Raw genomic sequence first — 24,676 nt, forward strand, 5'->3', positions numbered from 1 at the left:
GTCAGAAAGAGAAAAACAAATATCGTATATTAGTGCATGTATGTGGAACCTAGAAAAATGTACAGATGAACCCGTTTGCAGAGCAGAAGTTGAGACACAGATGTAGAGAACAAACGTATGGACACCAAGGGGGGAAAACCGCGGTGAGGTGGGCATGGTGGTGTGCTGAATTGGGCAATTGGTATTGACATGTATACACTGATGTGTATAAAATGGATGGCTAATAAGAACCTGCAGTATAAACAAACAAACAAAAAACAACTAATACTAAACTTTCTTTGGGTTATTTGTATGGAAATATGTTAATATAAATGTTTCAGGCATTACATGAAATTTCTAAAAAACTTATATGTTCTGGTGTAATAAGTCATAATTCTAGTTATTACTTTAAGAGGTATATCTCAGAAATAACTAAATTTCCTTGTCAATTGCATTATTATGAACTTTCATCAAATCTTTAACTGTGGTCATTTTTAAGTCTTTTGTCATTTACAGACAGTTCTTGGTGTACTCTGATGCTTTCGCAAAAATGTTCCTATAAAAGGGTTTCATCTTCAAGGAATTCATGGAAAAGACTCTGACAAGTACAGGTTTCTGGTAACTGACTATACTGCTGAACTGAATGAAGAAGCATTTTCAGAACTCTAATGGAAAACTGATGAATTCATAAAAGTGGTAATAAAAGATCAAGATGAAAAAAAAATTAATTACATGGGATTGAGTGAACTGATGAGGATGATTATAATTTTTGTGACTTTCTGTTTGAATAAAAAAAAAAAAATCCCACAAGGACTCAGAGGCAAAAAATATAAAATCAATTTTCACTGCAAAGTAAAGGAGCTGTTACAGTGGAGGATTACTGGACTGAATGTCAATATTATGACATAGTATGAGTGTGTTTTGTGTTTGGTAATTGCAATCATTGTTGCTTTTGTTGTGGTCATCCATTTACAATGCTTGGTGTCAGTTTATTTATCTCTTGTAAAAATAAAATACAGTGTGTGTGTGTGAGTTGTGAAAAAAGAATAAAAGGGAAAGTAACAAGTACAAAAAAAAAAGCAGAACATGCATTTTTCTTAAGTGTGTGTGGAACATTCACCAAAATATACTATATTCTGGGACATAAAACAATCCATACTTAACAAATTTAAATTAATGGAAGTCATACAATGCACTTTCTTGGACCATACTAGGATTAAAGTAGAAATGAACAACAGAAATTTTTATGGAAAATCTCTATATTTAAACAATAAATTTATAAATAACCCATGGGTCAAAGTGGAAGTCTATAGGAAATTTTAAAAATTAGAAATAAAGAAAAATACATCACACTAAAATTAGTGAGAGTAAGTTAAATCAGTGCTTCTAGGAAATTTAAAGTACTGAAGATATACATTAAAAAATCTAAAATCAATAATTTACATTTCCATCTTAGGATCTTAGAGTAATAACAAATGAAACCCAAATCAAGGTAAAGGAAGAAAAAAAAATAAAAGGGAAATAAAGTAAACTGTAAATAGAAAAGCAATACAAAATATCAAAAAAAATTAAAACCTGGTTCTTTGAAAAGAACAATAAAATCGATAAGTCTCTATCCAGGCTAACCAAGAATAAAAGAGAGAAGACACATTTTGCCAGCATCACAAATGAGAGGGGACATCACCCCTCATCCTGAAGACATAAAAAGATAATAAGGGGATACTGTAAACAACTTCATGCCATAAAAGACATAAGTGTCCGTCATGGACACTTAGGTTGCTTCCATGTCCTGGCTATTGTAAATAGTGCTGCAATGAACATTGTGGTACGTGTCTTTTTCTGAATTATGGTTTTCTATTTGACAAGAATTTTAACCACAAATTTCATTTCTCTAACTGATATAGGACTATTCTGGTTTTCTATTTCTTCTTCTGTCAGATTTTGTAATATTTTAATAAAAAATTGGTTTTTAAGTTGTCAAATTTATTGACTTTAATTTGATCATAATATTTTCTACTACCCTGTTAATGTCTGTAGACTCTGTAATGCTGTATATTATTTCATTCTTGGTTTAAGTAATTTGTCTCTATTTTTCTCTTTTTCTTTACTTTCTCTCTCTCCTCCTCTTCATTATTTTGAGATATTATCAGTTTTATTGATATTTTAAAGAATCAGCTTTTTATTTCATCAGCTTTTCTATTTTTTTCATTTTCTGTTTCACTGATTTTTTTCTTATCCTTATTCCTATGTTTTACTTACTTTATGCTTAATTTCCTTTTATTTTTCTAGCTAGATAAGTCAAAACCTTTGATAATTGATTTTAGACATTACTTCTTTTTAGACTATATTTATATATATCTAAGTTTCCCTTTAAGGACTTTTATTGCTTCCCAGTGTCATGCAGCAAGGAGAAGACAGAGTCAAACACCACAATTTAGGGTGAGTATACTAAAAGATTACTTCTAGATGTTAACAACTGTAGGGAAACCACAACTAATATGAAATACCCTGGGGCTAGTAAGAGTTAAATATATTAGTGTACAGTGGGTATCCAGAGTGGAAATGAGTAATTTAAAAAGGAAAAATATATTATAAAATAAATAAAACTTTAGAAGGACCTTGCATGGACTCATGAATATTGTCAGATAAGAAATAGGAACTAAGGACTACAATTTACTCAACCTGTTCTCTTAGGTTCTACTGCCACCCCTCTTCCTCTCTCACCCAAGAGATGAAAAGGGACAAAACAAAGCAAACCAAAAATAAACTAAAATAAGAAAGAAAAATGCACTCTGAATTCCCTTCAACTCTAAACAGTACCTAATACTAGATGATACCTGGTGACACAAATTACTGTACATGGCTTCTAAGTTTCAAGTGGGTGTAAGTAAACATTGAGAAATAATTTCCAAATTTCTATCCTAATGGTAATAATGTGATGTTTATAAGGAAAATATAAATGCTGATTATCTCTTACCATATTTATACAATTAGATAATAAAGATTTCAAATATATTAAAACATCAGCAACTTCAGTTTTTGAGGAAACTATTTTAGGAGAGGTGAGAGACAGGAAAAAAATATCCATAGTATTCCATCAGTGTTATAACTTTATAGAGTTATTGAATCATTCTTGTGATAACCCTCAAGAGATTAAATTAAAGAAATAAGCCTCAAACCTGTCTTATAGGTCCCTTTAATATTATTGGCTTTATTCCTATAATTATAACCTCACACACATTGCCTGCCGTAAAATACCTGTGGGATTTTTTTCCTTCTTGTCTCTGTTGTGTTTTTAATTCAAGTTATTCCCAGCAATGCTTTCCTAAAAGATTCTTTTGGATAAACAATTCATGGGAGAGTCAGATGTATTCCATATGTATTTGCTGTTTCAAAGCACAGTCTCAGAAAAATAAAAGGAAACAGACTGAAGGATCACCTGACATTCAAAGAAATGTAAAATCTTGCAGAAGTGAGCATTATGATTAGTTACATGTATATACATTAAATTCATATAAAAGAATTGGGATTTGGAACAATTTTACTTTTTTTTGATCTTAGTAATTGAAATTTTAAAGTTCCGATTCTTCTAGATTATTTTCATGGTGGTTATTTTCAAGAGAGGGAATTCAGAAAAATCCAGATGGTAATTTGAGGGCAAACTGAGGGTTTTAGGCCTTTATTCATATTTGTATTTGTGAGAAGACATTTCAGCATAATGAAAATAGTATGAGATTCCAAATCATACAGAAATTATTTAGATATAGAGTTTTCCTTAGTATTTGTATAAACTTGAGTTCTATCATCCTTATTTGGAAAACAGGGGCAATAATACAATAATATATACCTTAACCAGATGGTGTTGAAGGTGAAATGGTCAGTAAATGAAAATTTTTTAGTATTGTGCCTAGAACATATAATTAGTTAGTATATGGTATCTCAACATTTTACTCTAAATGCAGCTAATAATGAATACCACAAATTTTAATTTCACACATTTTCTTTATTATAGATATGACAAACAGTTAAAGAAAAAGAAAAATCCTATCAAATTGCCCTTGATGGGTTTTTACACTTGTACTCTCATGACATTAGTCATAAATCTTCCTAATATGCTTATAGAAATGCTTTTCCCTTTCAAACAGTAATTGATATATCTTTGCAAACAATTCCCCACAGAGATTTTTCTTAAAGAATTTAAAGTTTGAAGGAGAATTTTTGGAAGAAACTCTTTAACTGAAAGGTATGTGAAAAGGTGGGCTCAATATTCTTCCTTCACTCCTAAAAACACTGTGCTAAACATATATTTGGGTGGTGGTGGTGGTGGTGTGTGTGTGTGTGTGTGTGTGTGTGTGTGTGGATAGAGAGCAAGGCGGGGGGAGGGAGAGAACAGGGTGGGAGAAAGAAAGGAACAAGGCACAGGGAGTCTTTATGGACTAAAAGAAGATCAGGAGAAAAATAAGACCTGCTTTGAAGGATTTTTTTCTATGTGTCTGAATTTTCCAAAGTGATATTCAATCATTGTAAGTAATGCAGCACTGATCCAAATGTTAAGGGATGATGAGGCTTGTACCAATGTTTAAAAAACATTCTAAACCAAGAGATGCCCTTTCTATAGTTTTGATTCTCTAGTGTTTCTAGTTTTGTATTATAATTTTAATGAAAATTTGTCTTAAATTTGTTTATATCATGTGATCAGAGTCTTCTACATAAACATAGACTAGGTTTATCGATTTATATATAAGGAAGTACTTTGCTAATCTCTCCTTTAGTGCACAGAACAAACTTATACCAATGCCCATGTTTCTTCCTTAAACTTATGTAAGTCTAATATGAGTTCAACTCCCTGTGGCAGAATACAAAACCCAAAGGTAAAACCATTAACTGATGAACATGTTGGTGTCTATTTTTTTATAGAACAGCTGATTTTTCTCCCAATATTTGTTGGAATACTGTTTTGTGTAGCTGACTTTAGAATCATAAGCTCTTTATATTGGATATTCTTTGTATGAATTTCATTTTTGCTCTTGGCATATGGCAAATAGATCCATCACTATGAATTTCACTTACCAGTTGAAGAAGGAGGCTCAGAGAGGATGAACTGCTCAGTGCTCACAACAAATATCAAACAGGACATATGAGCCTGGATGCTCATCTTCATGAACATTAGATGATGGATCTGTCCAATACATCGCATTGTTCCTCAATGGTACTGTTCAAAAACAACTCATTGAAATTAACAGTATTTGAGGCAAACAATGATTTTGCTGTGGAGGACATTTGGTTATGGGTAAAAGGTGATGCTTTAAATGTATTCACCCTGGGCTCCTTGGTTTACTACATCAAAAAGGTGGCACTGTTCTAAATGTGTTTAAATAAGTAGGTCATTCTTTAATCACATTGAGTTTGTCCAATGTCAACAGAAACCTACTAGCTCCCCAAAGTGTTTATAAAGTATCAATAGCAACCTCTAATTATTCTTTAGAATAATTAGGGCAAAAGCGAATTTTTTATATAACAATAATCTGTCTTCCTATATTCAGATGCCCAGCATTAAAGTTACACAGGTAGCTAAAGGCAAGGGTGGATAATGACCTTATGTCTTTTACAGAGATGGACAAGAGCTGGAATTTCATTTGTTGAGTGAATACTATTGCATAGTCCCCAAGAGTATGAAATCTGGTATCAGAGTCGGTTTCATCTTAGATTGATTGCAATTTAATATCTTAATGATTTGGTGTAATTAATTGAACCCTCCTATTTTTTGTTTTCCAGTATGCAAAATGAGTATCAGAATATTACCTACTGGTTGGGTTGTTATGAGTTAATTAACTGCAAAATGTTTACAAATGTTCCAGACACAAATATTCTTTTATTAAATATCATTTGAAATATGATGCCCTTAATAAAAAAAAAAATAAAGTCTGTAGTAAATACTCTATGACCTACATTTTTATTCAATGCAAATAGTCCAAAACTTTTAAAAAAGCACTATTAAATATGTTTTATGTTCTGTATCATTTCAGATGAATTGAGTTTGTGTGTACTCTGAACTCAACTCAACTTCATGGAAAATCAGAGCAATGTCACGGAATTTGTTTTCATGGGACTATGGGGAAATAAGAAAATAGAGCCACTATTCTTCTTCTTGTTTCTCCTATGTTACCTGTCTGTATTAATGGGGAATATCATCATCTTACTCACAATCACCTGTAGCCATCTAATCCAACAACCGATGTACTACTTTCTCTGTCACCTTTCCCTCATGGACCTCTGTTACACCTCCACTGTGGTCCCCAGGCTAGTCAGGGACTTAGCTGCAGCAAGAAAAAACATTTCTTATAACAACTGTATGACCCAGCTCTTCACTGCCCACTTGCTGGTAGGTGTGGAAATGTTCATCTTGGTGTCCATGGCTTTTGACCGCTATGTTGCCATTGTCAAGCCTTTGCACTACATGGTCATCATGAACAGGCAGAGGTGTAACATGTTAATCATAATGGCCTGGGTTGTGGGGTTTTGGCATTCTATTGCTCTACTTCTCATGGTACTCAATTTACCTTTCTGTGGTCCTAATAAGTTAGATCACTACATATGTGACGTGAAGCCTCTTTTGAAACTGGTGTGCAAAGATATTCATGTTGTAAGTATCTTAGTGATTGCAAATTCAGGGATGGTGGTGCTTGCCATATTTCTTGCCCTAGTAGCTTCTTACATAGTCATATTATATAATCTTAGAGTACGCTCCTCTATAGGGCGACAAAAAGCTCTTTCAACCTGTAGTTCTCACATAATGGTTGTAGTTTTATTCTTTGTGCCCTGTATCTATACTTATGCCCTACCTGCAGGGACTGAGAACAAGGATAAGGAAATCTCTCTGTTTTACACTGTGATTGCCCCCATGCTGAATCCTCTCATCTATACCCTGAGAAACATGGAGATGAAAATCGCCATGCGGAAGGTATGGTCTAAAGTGGTACATTCAGATTTAAAGTAAATAGGGTGATATTCATTGTGCTTTAGAATTTATGTCCCCAGGACATGTATACTTTGAGATGTTATGGAAAGCATATACACTTTCTTTGGGGAGTTGGACTAAATGACCTCTGACCTTATATGAGCCAAAGAAGCAAGTTACTGTGATTCAGATTGCCATCTGCATTTTAAAGGATCCAACTAGTTCTAGGTGTGACCAATTGGATTTGAGAAATGCAAAAACTGTTCTTCTAAAGCACACCTTCCATCATATCATGGGCATATCCAAAAATTGCTGTGGAACTCTATTTTCCTTGGAATAAAATCCAACCTTCTCACATATGCATTAGAAAATTGTTCAAATATAACTAGCTAATCTGAGAAATCACCACATTGAAAGAAAGTATGGTATTATAATGATAAGCTACGTGGTTAAGGAGAGCTGGGTGACTACTCACTTTGTAAGTTTTTATGCCTTTGTCTTGGAAATTTGCTTTAATTACATTGTTTCCATTTTGAAAATATCTATGAAATGAGATAATATTATACTTCATAAAATGTAATATTAATTGGGCTAACGTTTAATTTTTGTAAGGTATATGGCTACCAGAAACTCATATTAGGTACTTTTCTTCTCTCTTTACCTTTCTTCCCTCGATTCCCTTTGATTGGATGCTTTCATCCAGCTACACTGGGCTCCTCTACTTTCTCTAAACTTACTCTAGAATCTGTTAACTCTATGATTTTTTTCTTCTATCTCCTCTGACTACGATGCCCCCACCCCTAGGCTTTAGGGTCCATGTCTTAAATATAATTCACATTTTAGAAGTTATCTTATTCAGGAATATTTTGCAGATCCATCAATAGACCAGAGGTATTTCTGATTCCTTCCTTACTCTTTTTATTGCTTTTCAGCTGTACATTTACTGTATATCAAACAACTCTATGCTCCATACTAGCGTTTCTTCTTGTGAATTGTATTTTACCTGTTTGGCTGAGACAAAGATTATATGCTATATCTTTATTTTTCTTTGTATGTCTCTTTCTTTCATAATAAATCTGGCACAAATTAAGATGTAATTAAACAGTTATGGAATTAAATTCAAAGACACTATATTCTCTTTTTTATTTGACTGTATACATCGTTCTCATATATCTAGAACTTCCCCTTATGTCCTTAACAAACATGCATTAATAATAAAATCAGTAATATCAGAAAGGCTAAAGAATTAACATAAATCCCATGTAACTATCAGGCAGGGAATGCTGAAGAAACTGTCTTTTCCCCATTGTATATTTTTGCCTCCTTTGTCAAAGATTAATTGTCCAAGGATGTGTGGGTTTATTTCTGGGCTCTCTTTTCTGTTCCATTGATCCATATGTTTGTTTTTGTACCAATATCATGCCGTTTTGACTACTGTAATTTTGTATAGTCTGAAGACTGGGAGCGTGATACCTTCAGCTTTGTTTTTTTCTCAAGTTTGCTTTGGCAATTTGGGGTCTTTTTGATTCCATATGAATTTTAGGATTCCTTGTTCTAGAACTGTAAAAGATGTCATGGGTATTTTGATAGGGATTGCATTAAATCTCTAGATAGATTTGGGTAGTACGGCCTTTTTAACAATATTAATTCTTCCAATCCAAGAGCATGAGATGTCTTTCCATTTCTTTATATCATCTTCGGTTTCCTTCATCAATGTTTTTTAGTTTTCAGAGTACAGGTTTTCACCTCCTTGGTTAAGTTTATTCCTAGGTAGTTTATTCTTTTCATGTGATTTCAATGAGGATTTTTAAATATTTTCTCCCTATGATAGTTCATTATTAGTGTATGGAAAAAATAAAGAAAACTAGTAAAAGACAAATAAGATGTGGTCTAAAAACCACAAATAAAGCAACAAATAAACCAAGAGTAAAATGCATTTGGCTGCACATGAATGTTTATGGCGGCTTTATTAATAATTGCCAAACCTTTGAAGCAACTAAGATGCCCTTCAGTAGGTAAATAGATAAACTGTGACACATCTGGACAACGCAATACTCTTCAGTGTTAAAACCAAATAGCTATCAAGCCATGAGAAGACATGGAGGACACTTAAATGCATATTATTACATAAAAGAGGCCAATCCAAAAATGCTACATACTGTATGATTCCAACTTTATGACATTGTGGAAAAGGCAAAACTAAGGAGACAGTAAAATGATCAGTTGTTGCCAAGGGTTACAGAGGAGGGAGGGAAGAAGAGGTTCAGTACAGAGGAAACTCTTCTGTATGTTACTAAAATTGTGGATACATGTCATTATACAGGTCAAAATCCATAGAATGCACAGCACCAAGAATGAACTCTAAAGTAGGATTTCTGTGTGATAATGATGTGTCAGTAGGTTCATCTGTTTGCAACAAGTGTACAAGTCTGGGAGGGAGGTGTCCATGTGTGAGGAAAGGGGGTATATAAAAACTCTCTGTACTTTCCACTCAATTTTGCTGTGATCCTAAAACTGTTCTAAAAGTAAATGAATAATTGAAAAAATACATTGTGCCGCAATAGATAAAGCAAATCATCTTATAAGTGGAATGAGGAAGAGACTCTGAGGAAGTATTTATAAAGAAACCGGAAGAAAAATGTTTGAAACACCTTTTTGCATGCTTAATAAGACTTGAAAAAAACCTCTTTAAAAAGACAGCAAATGAGCTGTTTGTATATTTTGGAGATTAACCCTTTGTCAGTTGCTTCGTTTGCAAATACTTTCTCCCATTCTGAGGGTTGGTTTTTGTCTTGTTTATGTTTTCCTTTGCTGTGCAAAAGCTTTTAAGTTTCATTAGGTCCCATTTGTTTATTTCTGTTTTTATTTCCATTCCACTAGGAGGTGGGTCAAAAAGGATCTTCCTGTGATTTATGTCATAGAGTGTTCTGCCTATGTTTTCCTCTAAGAATTTTATAGTGTCTGGCTTTACATTTAGATCTTTAATCCATTTTGAGTTTATTTTTGTGTATGGTATTGGGGAGTATTCTAATTTCATTCTTTTACATGTAGCTGTCCAGTTTTCCCATTACCACTTATTGAAGAGGATACCTTTGCTCCATTGTATATTCTGGCCTCCTTTGTCATAGCTTAGGTGACCATATGTGCATGGGTTTATCTCTGGGCTTTCTTTCCTGTTCCATTGATCTATATTTCTGTTTTTATGCCAGTACCATACTGTCTTGATTACTGTAGCTTTGTAGTACAGTCTGAAGTCAGGGAGTCTGATTCCTCCAGCTCCATTTTTGTCTCTCAAGATTGGTTTTGCTATTCGAGGTCTTTTGTGTTTCCATACAAATTATAAAAGTTTTTGTTCTAGTTCTGTGAGAAATGCCATTGGTAATTTGATAGTGATTGCATTGAATCTGTAAATTGCTTTGGGTAGTATAGTCATTTTCACAATGTTGATTCCTCCAATCCAAGAACATGGTATATTTCTCCATCTGTTTGTGTCAACTTTGATTCTTTCATCAGTATCTTATAGTTTTCGGTGTACAGGTCTTCATACATTAACACATATAGGTGGAATCTGAAAAAAAATGGTATAGCCGATCTTATTTACAAAGCAGAAATAGAGACAGATGTGGAGGAAAAAAAGTATGGATACCAAGGGGTGGTGGTGGGATGAATTGGGAGATTGGGTTTGACATATATATATATACTATTGATACTATGTATAAAATAGATAACTAATGAGAACCTGTTGTATAGCACAGGGAAATCTACTCAGTGCTCTGTGGTGACCTAAATGAGAAGGAAACCCAAAAAAGGGGGGATATATGTATATATATAGCTGATGCACTTTGCTGTACAGTATAAACTAACACAATATTGTAAAACAACTATACTCTAATAAAAATTTAAAAAAAAGAAGAAAATTAATAAACAAACAAACAAACACAGAAAATGTAAGAGAGAAGGGACTGGATAACCGGATTTTATGAAAAGGAAGATAAAGTACTGAAAGTGTTTTGACATATGTAAATGCAATGCAAGAATTACAACCAGGGCTTCCCTGGTGGCGCAGTGGTTGAGAATCTGCCTGCGAATGCAGGGGACACGGGTTCGAGCCCTGGTCTGGGAGGATCCCACATGCCGCGGAGCAACTGGGCTCGTGAGCCACAACTGCTGAGCCTGCGCGTCTGGAGCCTGTGCTCCGCAACAAGAGAGGCCGCGATACTGAGAGGCCCGCGCACCGCGATGAAGAGTGGCCCCCGCTTGCCGCAACTGGAGAGAGCCCTAGCACAGAAACGAAGACCCAACATAGCAACCAATCAATCAATTAAATAAATAAATCTTTAAAAAAAAAAAAAAAAAAAAAAAAAAAAAAAAAAAAAAAAGAATTACAACCAATCTGGAGGTAGTGTTCAAAGAAGGATAAAGAGCAGAGAAAACAATGAGTGAGATAAAATTAAGTAGAGCTGTTAATAGCAGGGAGGAATTGGACAAACTGCTATCTCAGCAGGTACTTATAAAGAAACCACCAATTTTAGTTTATTTTTGAAAAACCATCACAAAATATTTGTCAGTAAAAGTTTACTGACTTTAAATATTTTACATGTACTCAGTCTAAATGTTGAAAAGGAATATGTTGAAAATGACCAATTTTATTATCAGAAAATTTTTATTTCATTGTTTATGAAACAGAAAAATAAATCCTTCTAAATTAAATGAGCCCATACATAAAGAACACATGTGGTTTTCTTGAAAAAAATATTTTCTAAGAAGACTTCAAACGTAACATCTCTCTTTATTTAAGTGTATGTGCTGTTCTCACATGTCCAAAACCTCCCTTTATGTCATTAACAGTGATGCATTAATAACAAAACATGGGATGTCTGGAAGCCCCCAAATTTAAAATGTATCCCCATGTTCCTATGACAGAGATAATTATATAGAGTAGACTCTCAGCCCCTATAATGTGTTTTGTTTTGTTTTTTTGTAAAGACTCTATTGTTTAGAGCAGTCTTAGATTCACAGACAAATGCGAGGAAGTACAGAGACTTCCCATATATTCCTATCCTCATACATGCACAGCCTCTCCCATTATCAAGATCTCCCACCAGAGTGGTACATTTCTTAAAACTGATGCACTTACACTGACACATCATAATCACCCAAAGTCCATAGATTACATTACTGTTCACTCTTGTTGCCGTTGATTCTGTGGGTACGGGCAAATGTGTGATGACGTGTATGGGATTGCACAAAGTAATTTCACTACCCTAAAAATCCCCTGTGCTCCTCCTATTTATCCCTCCTCCCCATATAATGTCTTTTATTTATTTATTTTCTTCATTAAAGAGAGTGGGAATTTTGAGGAGGTCTCACAAGGATGCTATGAAACAACTATGAAGCCGATTTGATTTTTTCCCCAAGGGACAACCAAAGTTTATTAGCAGAAAATATAATAGTGTAATATATTAAGTCCACACCTACACTCTGTTGAGCTAAGATTATGCATTTGCTTGTCATTTCATTTTTATTTTATATTTATATATTTTGTATTTTTACAAAATATATATATATTTTGTATGTATATTTATTTTCTAGCCTGTAGCATAATATCTGGTATTTCAGAAATATCTGTCAAATAAACATATAAAGAACTTTATCAATTATTTGGTCAATATATGACTGTCTGGATAGACTAAGAAATATTCATGGTTGTAAATGTGTAATTTAAGAAATTTTGTCTATCACTATATGATTTTATTGGAAATTTAAAAGCCTATATACCTATTTTTTTTGAAGTATATTGCTATATAATGTTGTGTTAGTTTTAGGTGTGCAGCAAAATGATTCAGTTTACATACCTATATTTTATTAATGAATACCATTCCTGCTAATGAGCACTCATATTACACAGTCACATCATTTAATTCCCAGGACTGTCAAAATCATCAGGCTCGAAGAAGCTTAGAATCTTGGATATGGCCTAAAGGAAAGATTAAAGGCAATCCTGTAAATAAATTCATATAATCCATAAAATGAAAAGTATTAGAAAGGGATTCTAGAAAAAAGGGATAAAGAAAAGAAAATTAACTCTCAGCAGAACAATTTCAGATGACCTGTGACAAACTCAAGAATTGAGGTTGTAAATGAGGCACTTGCATTCTTGTCTAAGGAGTATCCTGGGGTGTGCGTGTGTGTGTGTGTGTGTGTGTTAGGTAGAGATATGACCAGCTAGCCCTTCTGTGTATTGACACAAGTGAGCTTGAGGGAAGCATGACCATGATCAATATCAGCCTAAAATATGCTGAAATGAACAACCAGTAAAACACTGGGTTGTGATATCCTTCATTCTGAAGTGCTAGAATCTCTCATTTTCCCAAGGTTATTCAACTTTCAAAGCCTGGAGGTAATTACTAAACTGATCAAAACCTGTTTTTTTTCACTCAGAGAAGGCACTCAATTCTTTTTCTGCTGTTTGAGCTAGTCATTTAACTTCTAAAGGCTCATGTTCTTATCAATGCAATATAGGTAATCTTACTTATGTCATTATTGTGAGATGAAATTATGTAATAAAGTTGAAGCATGAAATAATCTCTCAATAGATTGTTGTTATTACAATTACTTTGTAACAGATAAGGTATTATAAAAACAGATTTCCTGAAGTCTTACATGTTTGAAGGAAAACTTTAATATGTGGATTTGAGTATGAGAGAAGGAATTGGTTACCTGAACTTCAGGGCGCACGTTTGGGACTGAGCATGTATGACCTGCGGAAGTGAAGTGGTGTAGGAGAAAAACAAAATGGTAAACAGAATAAAAGTTATGCTGTACATTTAGTGCTGATTACCCCTGATATTTTGTTATATTCTCAGTAATAAATAATTTCTGCTTTGAAATGTGTATAACAGAACAGAATATCTATCCTTTTATCTTTTCTCCTTCCTCTATTTCTCAAACATCAATTCCATGAAGGTTATTCCCTGCCAAAAATTCACCAGGTTCCCGTCCTGTTGTTGCAGGTCACTGATTTGATCACATAGATAGATGTAATCTACCCATGAGGATTGCTCTAGATAAGGATCTGTATTTGGACTATAGCTGCCTGGCTTTGGTTCTCTTTATCTTTCCTCATCTCAGACTTTCCCAAAAGTTAACTTAGATTATTCCATGCAACATTATTTCCTGCTTTCCTTCAGAATGCAATTTGAGCTCAGGGCAGGCAGTTTCCTGAACTCTCCGACTAGAGCATGGTGAGGCCTCCAGAGAAACAGTGCCTGACCCAGGCTAACACAAGGATGAGGAGAAAGTTATAGTCAGACAATGCGCACAGCTCCAGGGACATGACCTTGGACAGAAGCTCAGAGGCTTTTGGTGAAGCTCTGGTTAGAAATGCCTCTGGGAATATAATTTCTTAGACTATTCATAAGCCTATTAATCCTTGCATTGTCATATAAGTCATATTCTGCTCTTCTGAACCAAATTTGTTTTAGGCATGGGAATAAACTAAATGACTCCCAGGACTGAAAATGTATGTTTGCTTTTGTGAGAATTTAAAAACATTTATTTTTATTTATTTATGTATGTATATATGTATGTATGTATATATGTGTGTGTTTGTTTTAGTCTGAAGATTCATTGGTTCCATCACTTACTTACGTTCCACTCCCCTTGCAAATATATACGACTTTCTAAGACATGTTGATTTCCAAAATAATTTTAGAGAACTGACATAAATGTGTTTGAATAATTGGTTTGTAAATCACTCCATTTTATTTCAGGTTTAAATACTGGGGAAGAATCAGCAAAGTGAGTATCTCAGGAGGGATTGCTTCCTGAGGTATTTCAAATTATTTCTTGTCTTATTCACTATATTTCTGAATTATGTAGTAGTATATCAAATCTATAAATGTGAACAATGCTGCTTTAGGAGGTTAGCAATAAGCTCAATGTTCATAAACGGCATGGAAGGGGAGAAAGTTAATTCCATTTACTGAGTTTCTTATTAAAAGAGTTTGGTATATAGGACAAGAAGATATTTAATAAAACTGATGAGAAAAATGTTTGGATAGTGTCTGCGTTTGAAATGGGTGATTGATTTCTCATGGAACATTAGCATGATTGCTCAGATTTTAAATTCTACACCTCCACCTTATATAACTACAGTTACAGTGAAATAAGACAAAAATAAAGGCATATTGCACTTAATATCAAACTATTGGAAATATTTAGGTAATAGCTTTCTTTGTATATTTGGATTGTTACTGCTATAAAAACAGTCAAAACAGTTTATTATTCAGTTTATTATACTTCATGTTTCTACTTCTTTCTTTGTTGCCACTATTCTAATCACTTATAGAGTGGGTGCATAATATTTCTTCCTTTCTTCATCTATGATTTCAATTATTTGACAAATTGAGATAATTGAGAATATATGATCAAGAATATATATGTTCTGTGTTTCAATGACAGTAATTCTCTCATCTGACTGTAATCACCTGTTTCTTTTTCTCCTGCACTGGTCATAAAAGTATTTTCCCTCAGAATTTGGGATGGTATTTTAAGACCTATAGTGGACTAAATATCTTTATTGATCTAGAGAAAGAGCCAGAATCCTACCTTAAGAAATGCACATTTTGCTAAAGCTGATGGAAAATTATTTCACAGTGATTTATAATAGAGAATGCTGGACCACATATTTATACTAACTGCAAGATATATCCCCCAAATTAGTCATAAAGACAGATAGGGTGACTTGGTAACCTGTCACCTTGCATATTTTTTTTCTATTGAGATTAGGACTCAAAATACTTTCTCTCACTGCTATCCTCCATGACACCTCATCTTGCTCGGCTCTCAAGCATAGGAAGCAGCCCCACACTGAGTGGAAATCAGAACATCTGTCCTTCCGTATCCACAGTGTATTACTTTCTCATGCTAAGAAATTACTTAGATTATCTTTATTTGAGTCTCTTTTATTGAAAATTGGTGGTTTAGATATATCAAGTGATACCCAGTTTAAGTTGTTTACTAACCTATTGATCTAACGGTTATCTTTAAATCAATTTGTTTTAGGTAAATTAATCTATCAGTGGCATAAACAGTATGCCCTCTCCTAAACAAGGAACCATTGTTAGCTATAATAAGGTAAGGAGGAAATTAAACAAAAAATATTAATCTCTATTTAGGTACTGTTAACTGTTGAACACTATGAGCCTGATAGTTATCTTTGCTTTGTTAAAAAAAAAAGAGGTAAGGAAGCGTTCTAGCAATACTGAATTCATAGTAGGAACAAGTTGAGGTGTTTTTCTTGGTGTAATTAGAGTTGAATAATAATTTAAAATAGAATTGGTTTCTCATAGTATTGAGCATTTTAAAATGCTGCACTAATTACCTATTTACCATCTAAAATGATCTTAAAGAAACAAGTGTGGAATTTGTGAGTCACTGTAAATGATAGCTTCCAAGTAACTTCACTCCAAAAGCATTCTGTATTTCATAAAGTCACCTGAGTGCCCAGATATGGTGCCTACATCTAACCAGACTGCAGTTGAAAGTGTACTGTAGGGTTTACATCCCCACTGAGTATCAGTTAACCTCTCAACATTTTATAAGATAGCTCCCGGAGAGCACTCTGTATTTCACATGCTATTTTCCTCTGTGTAAATAATGTCTCAAGATTGTACAAAAGAGGAAAATGTTAAATCTTCCATCCATTCATTAATGGAACAGTCACTGACTACTGACAATAAATCTATCTTAGAGCTACATTCTATATCAACTTCTTTTGTTAATTTTTATTGCCTAGCTTGTATATAAAACACATAAAATAAAAGAAAGGAATGAATTTGTTGATTGTTTTTCACAACTTCCTTCAGTCGATAGTCTATATTTTGCTGAATCATTTTCAATCCTTCTTTGCTTTTAAGGTCTGTAAGACTATGTTAGTTTTAAATGCCCAATTTGTATTATTTGTTCACGTCACAAGGAAGATAATTCTTTAAACAAATTAAATAATTCAAGCTGATGTATTTTCAATACAATTTGCATTCGTGGGGATACACTCCCAAATAAAATAGAAAATTTGTCCAGATCATTCTGGAAGAAGTTCATTTGACCCTATCAATAAGGAACATGCTTTAAAAATGTGCCAATCATGTCAAGTAAACTTTTGTTGTTATCTAAATTATATAATTAACGATGGTAAAATATTTTCTCTATAATCTAATATTTAAATATTCTATAATCATTGATGGTAATATAGAAAATTACTTCACTTTTCCCATGATAGAATTATTACACAATAGATTTGTAAATTAAGAGGAAACCAACTTAAATCTATCTATAAGGAATAATTAATATTGTTATTCATTGGATGTCATTGTTTGGTAAATTTAATATTATTATTATGCTGCTATTTTAAAATATAGATTCATGATTTTTCTTGTCAGATATTTAAACCATCCGTTTATAATATATGTCAATCTGAACTATATGGAGAGCCAGAGCAACGTCTCAGAATTCATTCTTTTGGGACTTTCTTATGACCGGAACATAAAAGCATTTTGCTTTGTGCTCTTTTTATTCTGTTATATTGCCTCGTTGGTAGGAAGCCTTCTGATCCTAATCTCCATTCGATGCTGTTCTCTTTTTCACCAACCAACGTACTATTTCCTCAGCCACTTATCCTCCATGGACATCTGCTATACTTCCAGCATTACACCCAAGTAATTGGTGACCTGCTAGTGGAAAGAAAAACCACTTCCTACGGTAATTGCATGTTACAGGTCTTTTCCAAGCACTTGTTTGGAATGACTGAAGTCTTAATTCTTACAGTCATGGTCTTTGATCGTTATGTTGCCATCTGAAAGCCTCTCCACTACATGATTATCATGAACAGGACAAGGTACAATCTCCTAGTCTTAGCTGCTTTGGCTGGTGGGGCAGTTCACTCCTTTCCTCAGTTTTCTGTGACTATCCAGTTACCCTTCTGTGGTGCTAATAAAATTGATCACTATTTCTGTGATATTTTTCCTTTGCTAAAAGTTGCCTGTACTGATACCTACATCACTGGTGTCATTATGCTTGTCAATTCAGGAATGGTGACCTTAATGACGTTCGTGATTTTATTTTTTTCTTATGTAATTATATTATTCACTTTAAGAAATCACTCAGCTGAAGGAAAACGCAAAGCTCTCTCTACTTGTGGGTCTCATGTCACTGTGATATAGTTTTATTTTTTGGTCCTTCAATATTTACCTATCTTAGACTGCCCACCACTTTCCCTGAGGATAAAATATTTGCACTATCTTACACCATCATCACTCCTGTGTTCAATCCCTTAATCTATACACTGAGGAATTCAGAAATGAAAAATGCCATGAGAAAAGTTCAGTTTCAAACATTATAGCTAAACTTTATTAAAAAAAGTTTGGGTGCAGCTAAATATGGAAGCAAAGAGCTAGAATCTCACAGATTAATTTCTCCATTGTTATCATTTTATGAATGACAGAAATAAGGACTTAGTAAATATGAATGAAATACTTACTTAACCATACAGAAAATAAACTTAACATTTAATTAACTTTGTGGGGTTTTGAGATGGTGCAAGAAGGGTTACATGCATAAAAGCATCTGGGATATAACAATTAAAGCAGTGCTAAATAAGCAATGAATTTTGATGCAAAAGTGAAAATATTAATAATAATTTATTTAAAAATCAGGTGTAGTGGCAAGACTACATGATGTTTCACATGATGAAACATTCTGTATGACAAAGGAGTAAATCTACCATTTTAATACTGAGTTTTAATTTATGATAAGATTTTCACCTAAATGACCTCAAGTGGTATTTAGAAACAAATTACACAATAAGAAATTTGTATAATAGAATTTGATTTAAAGGGATTCCTTGGTGTTAACTCCCTTGACTTTCCATTGGGGGGTAAAAATAAAAAGAGTGAAATCAGTTACTCAGAATGTTGAAAACACATTCACTGCTCTTCTGCCCAGTGTTCAGAATCTATTTAAATCAGTAAAGGAACTTAATCATAGAATGCAAGAAATTAGTAGGAAAATCACTAGTTATTGGATTCAGAACCTTTCCTGTTACGTGAGAAAAACATAAGCAAAAAATAAACAAGGATCAAACAAACTATAATTAAAAATCACTGTGACACATATCTTAGAAAAGGGTGACAATAGCAAATTATCTTCATGACTATCATGAAGAGGAAACATCTGAGAAATATTTCCTAGAGAAACCTGAAAAATTTTTTTGCCCAGTTTTTATTTTATTTTATTTATTTTTTAAATTTTATTTATTTTTTTATACAGCAGGTTCTTATTAGTCATCCATTTAATACACATCAGTGTATACATGTCAATCCCAATCGCCCAATCCATCACACCACCATCCCCACCCCACCGTGGCTTTCCCCGCTTGGTGTCCATACATTTGTTCTCTACATCTGTGTCTCAATTTCTGCCCTGCAAACCAGTTCATCTGTACCAGAAACCTGAAAAATTTTTGATGAAGTGTGTTTAGTTGCATCTCTAGTAAGATGCAAAAAAAAAAAAAAAAAAAAAAAAAGATCTCCTAGAAAGCACCATACCATAAGAGAAGAGAGATTAACAGGATCATATGACTAGGATAATTGAAATATCCGAACAGTTTTAACTATGTAAATGTAACATAAGAATTACAACCATTATAAAAGTAATCTACACAGAAGAATAAAAAAGCAGAAAAATATTAAGGGACATATAATTAAATAGAATCTTCACAGCAGAGAAAAATTGGAAAAATTACTATTTTGGCAAGTTAATAATAAAACAAAAATATTGCCATTTTAAAATTCTCTTCTGAAAAAAAAACCACAGGACATTTGGCAAAGTCTAAATGTTTGATGGGAATGTTTTCAAAATGTCAAATTTTATTTCCAAATTGTACTTTATCATTTAGGGAAGAATAATAAAACCTTCCCATTTAAATGGGCTCATGAATTGAACAACACACGTTTCTTTCCTCAAAAAAAAAAAAAATAATTGAAAGTTATTTTAACAAGACAAGAGATGAGCCAATGTAAAGAAATCAAAATGGGGCCATTGGTGCTAAAAGGGATTGATGCTTTATGTTTCCATCATCAAAGAAAAAAATCATATGTTTCAGAGTACAAAACTAGGAGTTCCATCTTTACTCTTCATCTAATGTTTTATTTTTATCAAATTTACTTCGTTTCACTTCCTGTGGTCCTAATCATATAGTTCACTCCATATGTGATGTGAAGACTGTTTTGAACCAATATGCAAAGTTATTTATGTTGTTAATATCTTAGTGATTGCCAGTTCTAGAGATGGTGACGGTTGTCATTATTTTTGCCCTAGAAGTGCCTTATACTCATATTATATGATCTCAGAACATAGTCTTCCGTAGGGGGACACAAAGCTCTCTCAAACTGTAGTTCTCATAATGGTTGTAGTTTTGTTCCTTTTGCTTGTATCTATATTTATATTCTACCTACAGGGAGTGAGAACAAGAATATGGAAGTCTCTCTGTTTTACATTATGATTGCCCTGATGTTGAATTGTCTCCTCTATACCCTGAGAAACATAGAGGTGAAAATCTCCATTAGAAAAGTATGGTCTAGGGGCTTCCCTGGTGGCGCAGTGGTTAAGAATCCGCTTGCCAATGCAGGGGACATGGGTTCAAGCCTTGGGCCAGGAAGATACCACATGCCGCGGAGCAACTAAGCTCATGTGCCACAACTACTGAGCCTGCGCTCTAGAGCCCATGAGCCACAACTACTGAAGCCCGGGAGCCCAGAGCCTGTGTTCCGCAATAAGAGAAGGCACTGCAATGAGAAGCCTGTGCACCGCAACCAAGAGTAGCCCTTGCTCGCCTCAACTAGAGAAAACCTGCGCGCATCAATGAAAACCCAACGCAGCCAAAAATAAATAAAATAAATTTAAAAAAGAAAAGTATGGTCTAAAGTGGGACATTCAACCAGAAATTAACATAGTGTTGTAGGTCAATTATACTTCAACAAACAAACAAACTCATAGAAAAAGAGATCAAATTTCTGGTTAACAGAAGTAGGAGGAGGAACTGGATGAAGGTAGTCAAAGGTACAAATTTCCAGTTATAAGATAAATAAGCACTTGGGATGTAATGTATAACATGATTAATATAATTAACATTGAGGTATGTTACATATGAAAGTTGTTAAGAGAGAAAATCCTGAGTTTATAATCACAAAGAAATTTTTTATTTTATTTTGTATGTATAGGAAATGATAGATGATCACTAAACTTATCATGGTAATCATTTCATGCTATAAGTCAGATTATTATGCTGTACACCTTAAACTTATGCAGTGCTGTATATTAATTATATATCAATAAAACTAGAAAAACAAAAATGCAAAAAAAACTTAAATGACACATTCAAAATTAAAGTAAATAAAGTGATATTCATTACACTTTTGATCCTGTGTCCCCAGGGCATTTATCGTTTGCGATGTTATGTAAAGCATATAAGCTTTCTGTGGGGAGTTGGACTAAATAACCTGTAACATTGTATCAGCCAAAGAAGCAAGTTGATATGATTCAGATTGCTATCTGCACTTTAAAGAGGCCAACCACTGGGTTGGCTGAAAGTTCATTTGGGGAAATGGTTCCAGGTGTGACCACTTGGATTTAATGGTAAGAAGTGACCTTCCTAAAGCACATTGTTGATCATATCCCCCTCCATAAATTTTAATGGAATGCTATTTACCTTGGAATAAAATCCAATCTTCTACTTGTTTATCAGAAATTTCCCAACATTGGTCCAGGTCTAACTTAGTAATGTCAGAAGTCACTGCATTGGAAGAAAGTACGGTGTTACAAGGATAGGTTTTGGGGTCAGGGAGACCTGGGTGACTGCTCACTCTAAGTTTTTACCTCCAAGTCTTGGCAACTTGCTTCAATTACATTTCTCTGTTTTTAAAATGTCTATGAAATGGGGTAATATTGTATTTTATAAAGACACAATACTACCTAAGCTAACACATGTGAATTTTTAACATGGCATAGGGCTACCAGAAACTCATGTTAGATACTTTTCCTCTTTCCCTACCTGTTTCCCTTTGCTTGGATGCTTCCATTCAAGCTGGGTCCCTCGGCAGTCTCTAAGTGTACTCGAAAATTTGTCACCTAAGTGAGTTTTTTCTTCTCTCTCTGTTTAGGATCCCCCAACCCCATGCTTTAGGGTTCACATTTACGTGTAATCCACACTTCAGACATTTTCTTGTTCAGGAAGATTCTGTAGATCCATCAACAAGGTAAAAGTATGTCTAATTCCATTCCCGTTGTTTTACTGCCATTTAGCTGTGTGTTTAATCTATTTCAAATAACCTGATGACTTATATTAGCGCTTCTTATGAACTGGGTTTTTCTAGTATGACTTAAACAAAATATTATGTGCCATATCTTCATTTTCTTTTATCTCTCTTTCTTCTAGCAATAAACCTGGCACAAATTAAGATGTAAATAAGCAGTTACTGAGTTAAATACAAAGATTCTATATTTTCTCTTTATTCAACTGCATACGTTGTTCTCACATATCCAGAATTTGCCATTATGTCATTAATCATGCATTAACAACTTTTAAAAAGTAATGTAGCTGGGACAAAGTGAGAGAGTGGCATGGACATATATACACTATCAAATGTAAAATTGATAGCCAGTGGGAAGCAGCTGCAGAGCACAGGGAGATCAGCTCAGTGCTTTGTGACCACCTAGAGAGGTGGGATAGGGAGGGTGGGAGGGAGGGAGATGCAAGAGCAAGAGATATGGGAAAATATGTATATGTATAGCTGATTTTCACTTTGTTATAAAGCAGAAACTAACACACCATTGTAAAGCAATTATACTCCAATAAAGATGTTAAAAAAAAAAAGTAATGTCAGAAAGGCTAAAAATATAACATATATCCCCATTTTTCAGTCATGGACTAAGTGAAATCCAGCAGACTCTCACCCACAATAATATCCTTTTATTTATTTAATGCATTAAGGAGGCATACTATTTTAATTATTATTTACCCTCATGTCCATTGAATCACATAACCCAATCTCAGTTCCTTGCTTTAGTTTCTATTTGACTAGAATTTCTCTCTGCCCAAGCACTCATCTTTTCTCAGTAGAATGACCGCTTTGCTTCCACACAGTTTTCTTGACTGAGTTACTCCTGCCCCACAACCAAGACAAAACTCCAGGAAAAAAACATACAGACTATATGTAGTGTTTGTCTTTAATGTCAGGCACACTTCTTTTAATGTTTCAACTCTTAGAACTATAAAAAATTAATAAAGGGAAACCTCAGTTAAATGGAGTTGGGAGATCAGAAAGGGGGAGCTTTCCCACCTGTGACAATAGAGACCAACAGGAAGAAGAAAGACTCTTCTTTCCTGGCCGGGACTCAGCTAATGAAAAGCCATGAGCTCTTTATTTACTATATAACCTTCTTAACTTCCATTTCCTCTCTATCAAAGTGTTCTACTTCCCATTTTTTGGGGGGAACTTGCACATAGCTCACCATGGTTGCAGACCCCATATGGCAATTCTCTGCTGATCCCAAATAAATCCATCTTTGTTGGAGAAATATCTCACAGAAGTATCTCACATTCAAATATTTTTTAAATGGAAAGTCACTAGTACATTTATGAACTGGATTTAACTTACCAGCTGCTTAACTCATCAGACAGATTCTTGTAAGCTGAGATTTCACACCTAAGATAAAGTCAGATTTTTAAAAATTAGCACTGCCATACAATAATCCATTTCAAGTTGCATAAAGTCATATGAGAGAACTCTTGTGAATTCCATCAATAGAGATACATTTGGTAAACTGAACTAAATTTGAGATTTTTTTTAGCATGTTATTTTTCCATTTCTAAAAAATAAATGTCTCTCTAACATTTACCTTTGCCTCTGTAGAAAATTTATATATTTATTATATATTTATATATTCTTTTTGATGTTGAATTGGCATTTAAGGTGAATGCTGAGAAAATGTGTTACATAGAATAGGTCTCAATATCTCTGAGGGTTTAGAAATTTCCCATCAGTATACTTTGCCATAGATATAAACCATAGCTTCAATTTCTCCCTAATAAGTAGTTATGCCAAAGTTCATAGTTATATTTTCCTATTGCATCAGGATCCAAAGCACTGAGGTTAGACATGGGACACGGGGAATATGAGGCAATGTTGTATATAATGCTCATTTTTCAGGACAGGGCAGAATTAGGTAGCTGCGGGAGGCTGAGGTGAGCTGCAATGGGAAATACATGAGAATACTATGGCCAGAATTAAAAGTACAGAAAGTAGACCCAGGATTTATGATTTATTTTTTCTGAGGAAAAAAAAAAAAAAAAAAGCTTGTTAGGGCATTGGAATTTCTAGTTCATTCCTAGAAAACTCTCCTATTCTTTAAAACAGTTCTTTTGGGAACCCCACATGCCCCCATGGGTTCTCTTGCCAGGTTCTCAGATAGCTTCCTGATTTATCTCTGTATGGCAAACCCCTTTCTAAAAATATATGCTTTTTCTGACTGAATTTCGTATATGTATATTGTAGAAAATCTAAAAAAGTATAGAGAACTATAGCAAAAACCAAAATGGTCTCATAAATTCATCCATATAAAAATATTTACTGTCACCTATCTCTAAAAAGTCTGAGTTGGATCCAACTCAGGATAGAGAAG

General features: G+C 33.8%; 1 protein-coding gene and 1 pseudogene across 1 annotated transcript; both read left to right on the top strand.

Annotated features, from left to right (window-relative positions):
* Positions 1-6,046: 6,046 nt before the first annotated feature.
* Positions 6,047-6,976, top strand: LOC132369962 (olfactory receptor 4P4-like). Its single transcript, XM_059929682.1, has one exon. The coding sequence runs from the start codon at positions 6,047-6,049 to the stop codon at positions 6,974-6,976; it is 930 nt and encodes a 309-aa protein (XP_059785665.1).
* Positions 6,977-17,422: 10,446 nt separating this feature from the next.
* LOC132370211 (olfactory receptor 4P4-like) lies at positions 17,423-18,338 on the top strand (annotated as a pseudogene).
* The last annotated feature ends 6,338 nt before the right edge of the window (positions 18,339-24,676 follow it).

The sequence above is a fragment of the Balaenoptera ricei genome, chromosome 8 (genome assembly GCF_028023285.1).
Source record: "Balaenoptera ricei isolate mBalRic1 chromosome 8, mBalRic1.hap2, whole genome shotgun sequence".
NCBI classification, from domain to species: domain Eukaryota; kingdom Metazoa; phylum Chordata; class Mammalia; order Artiodactyla; family Balaenopteridae; genus Balaenoptera; species Balaenoptera ricei.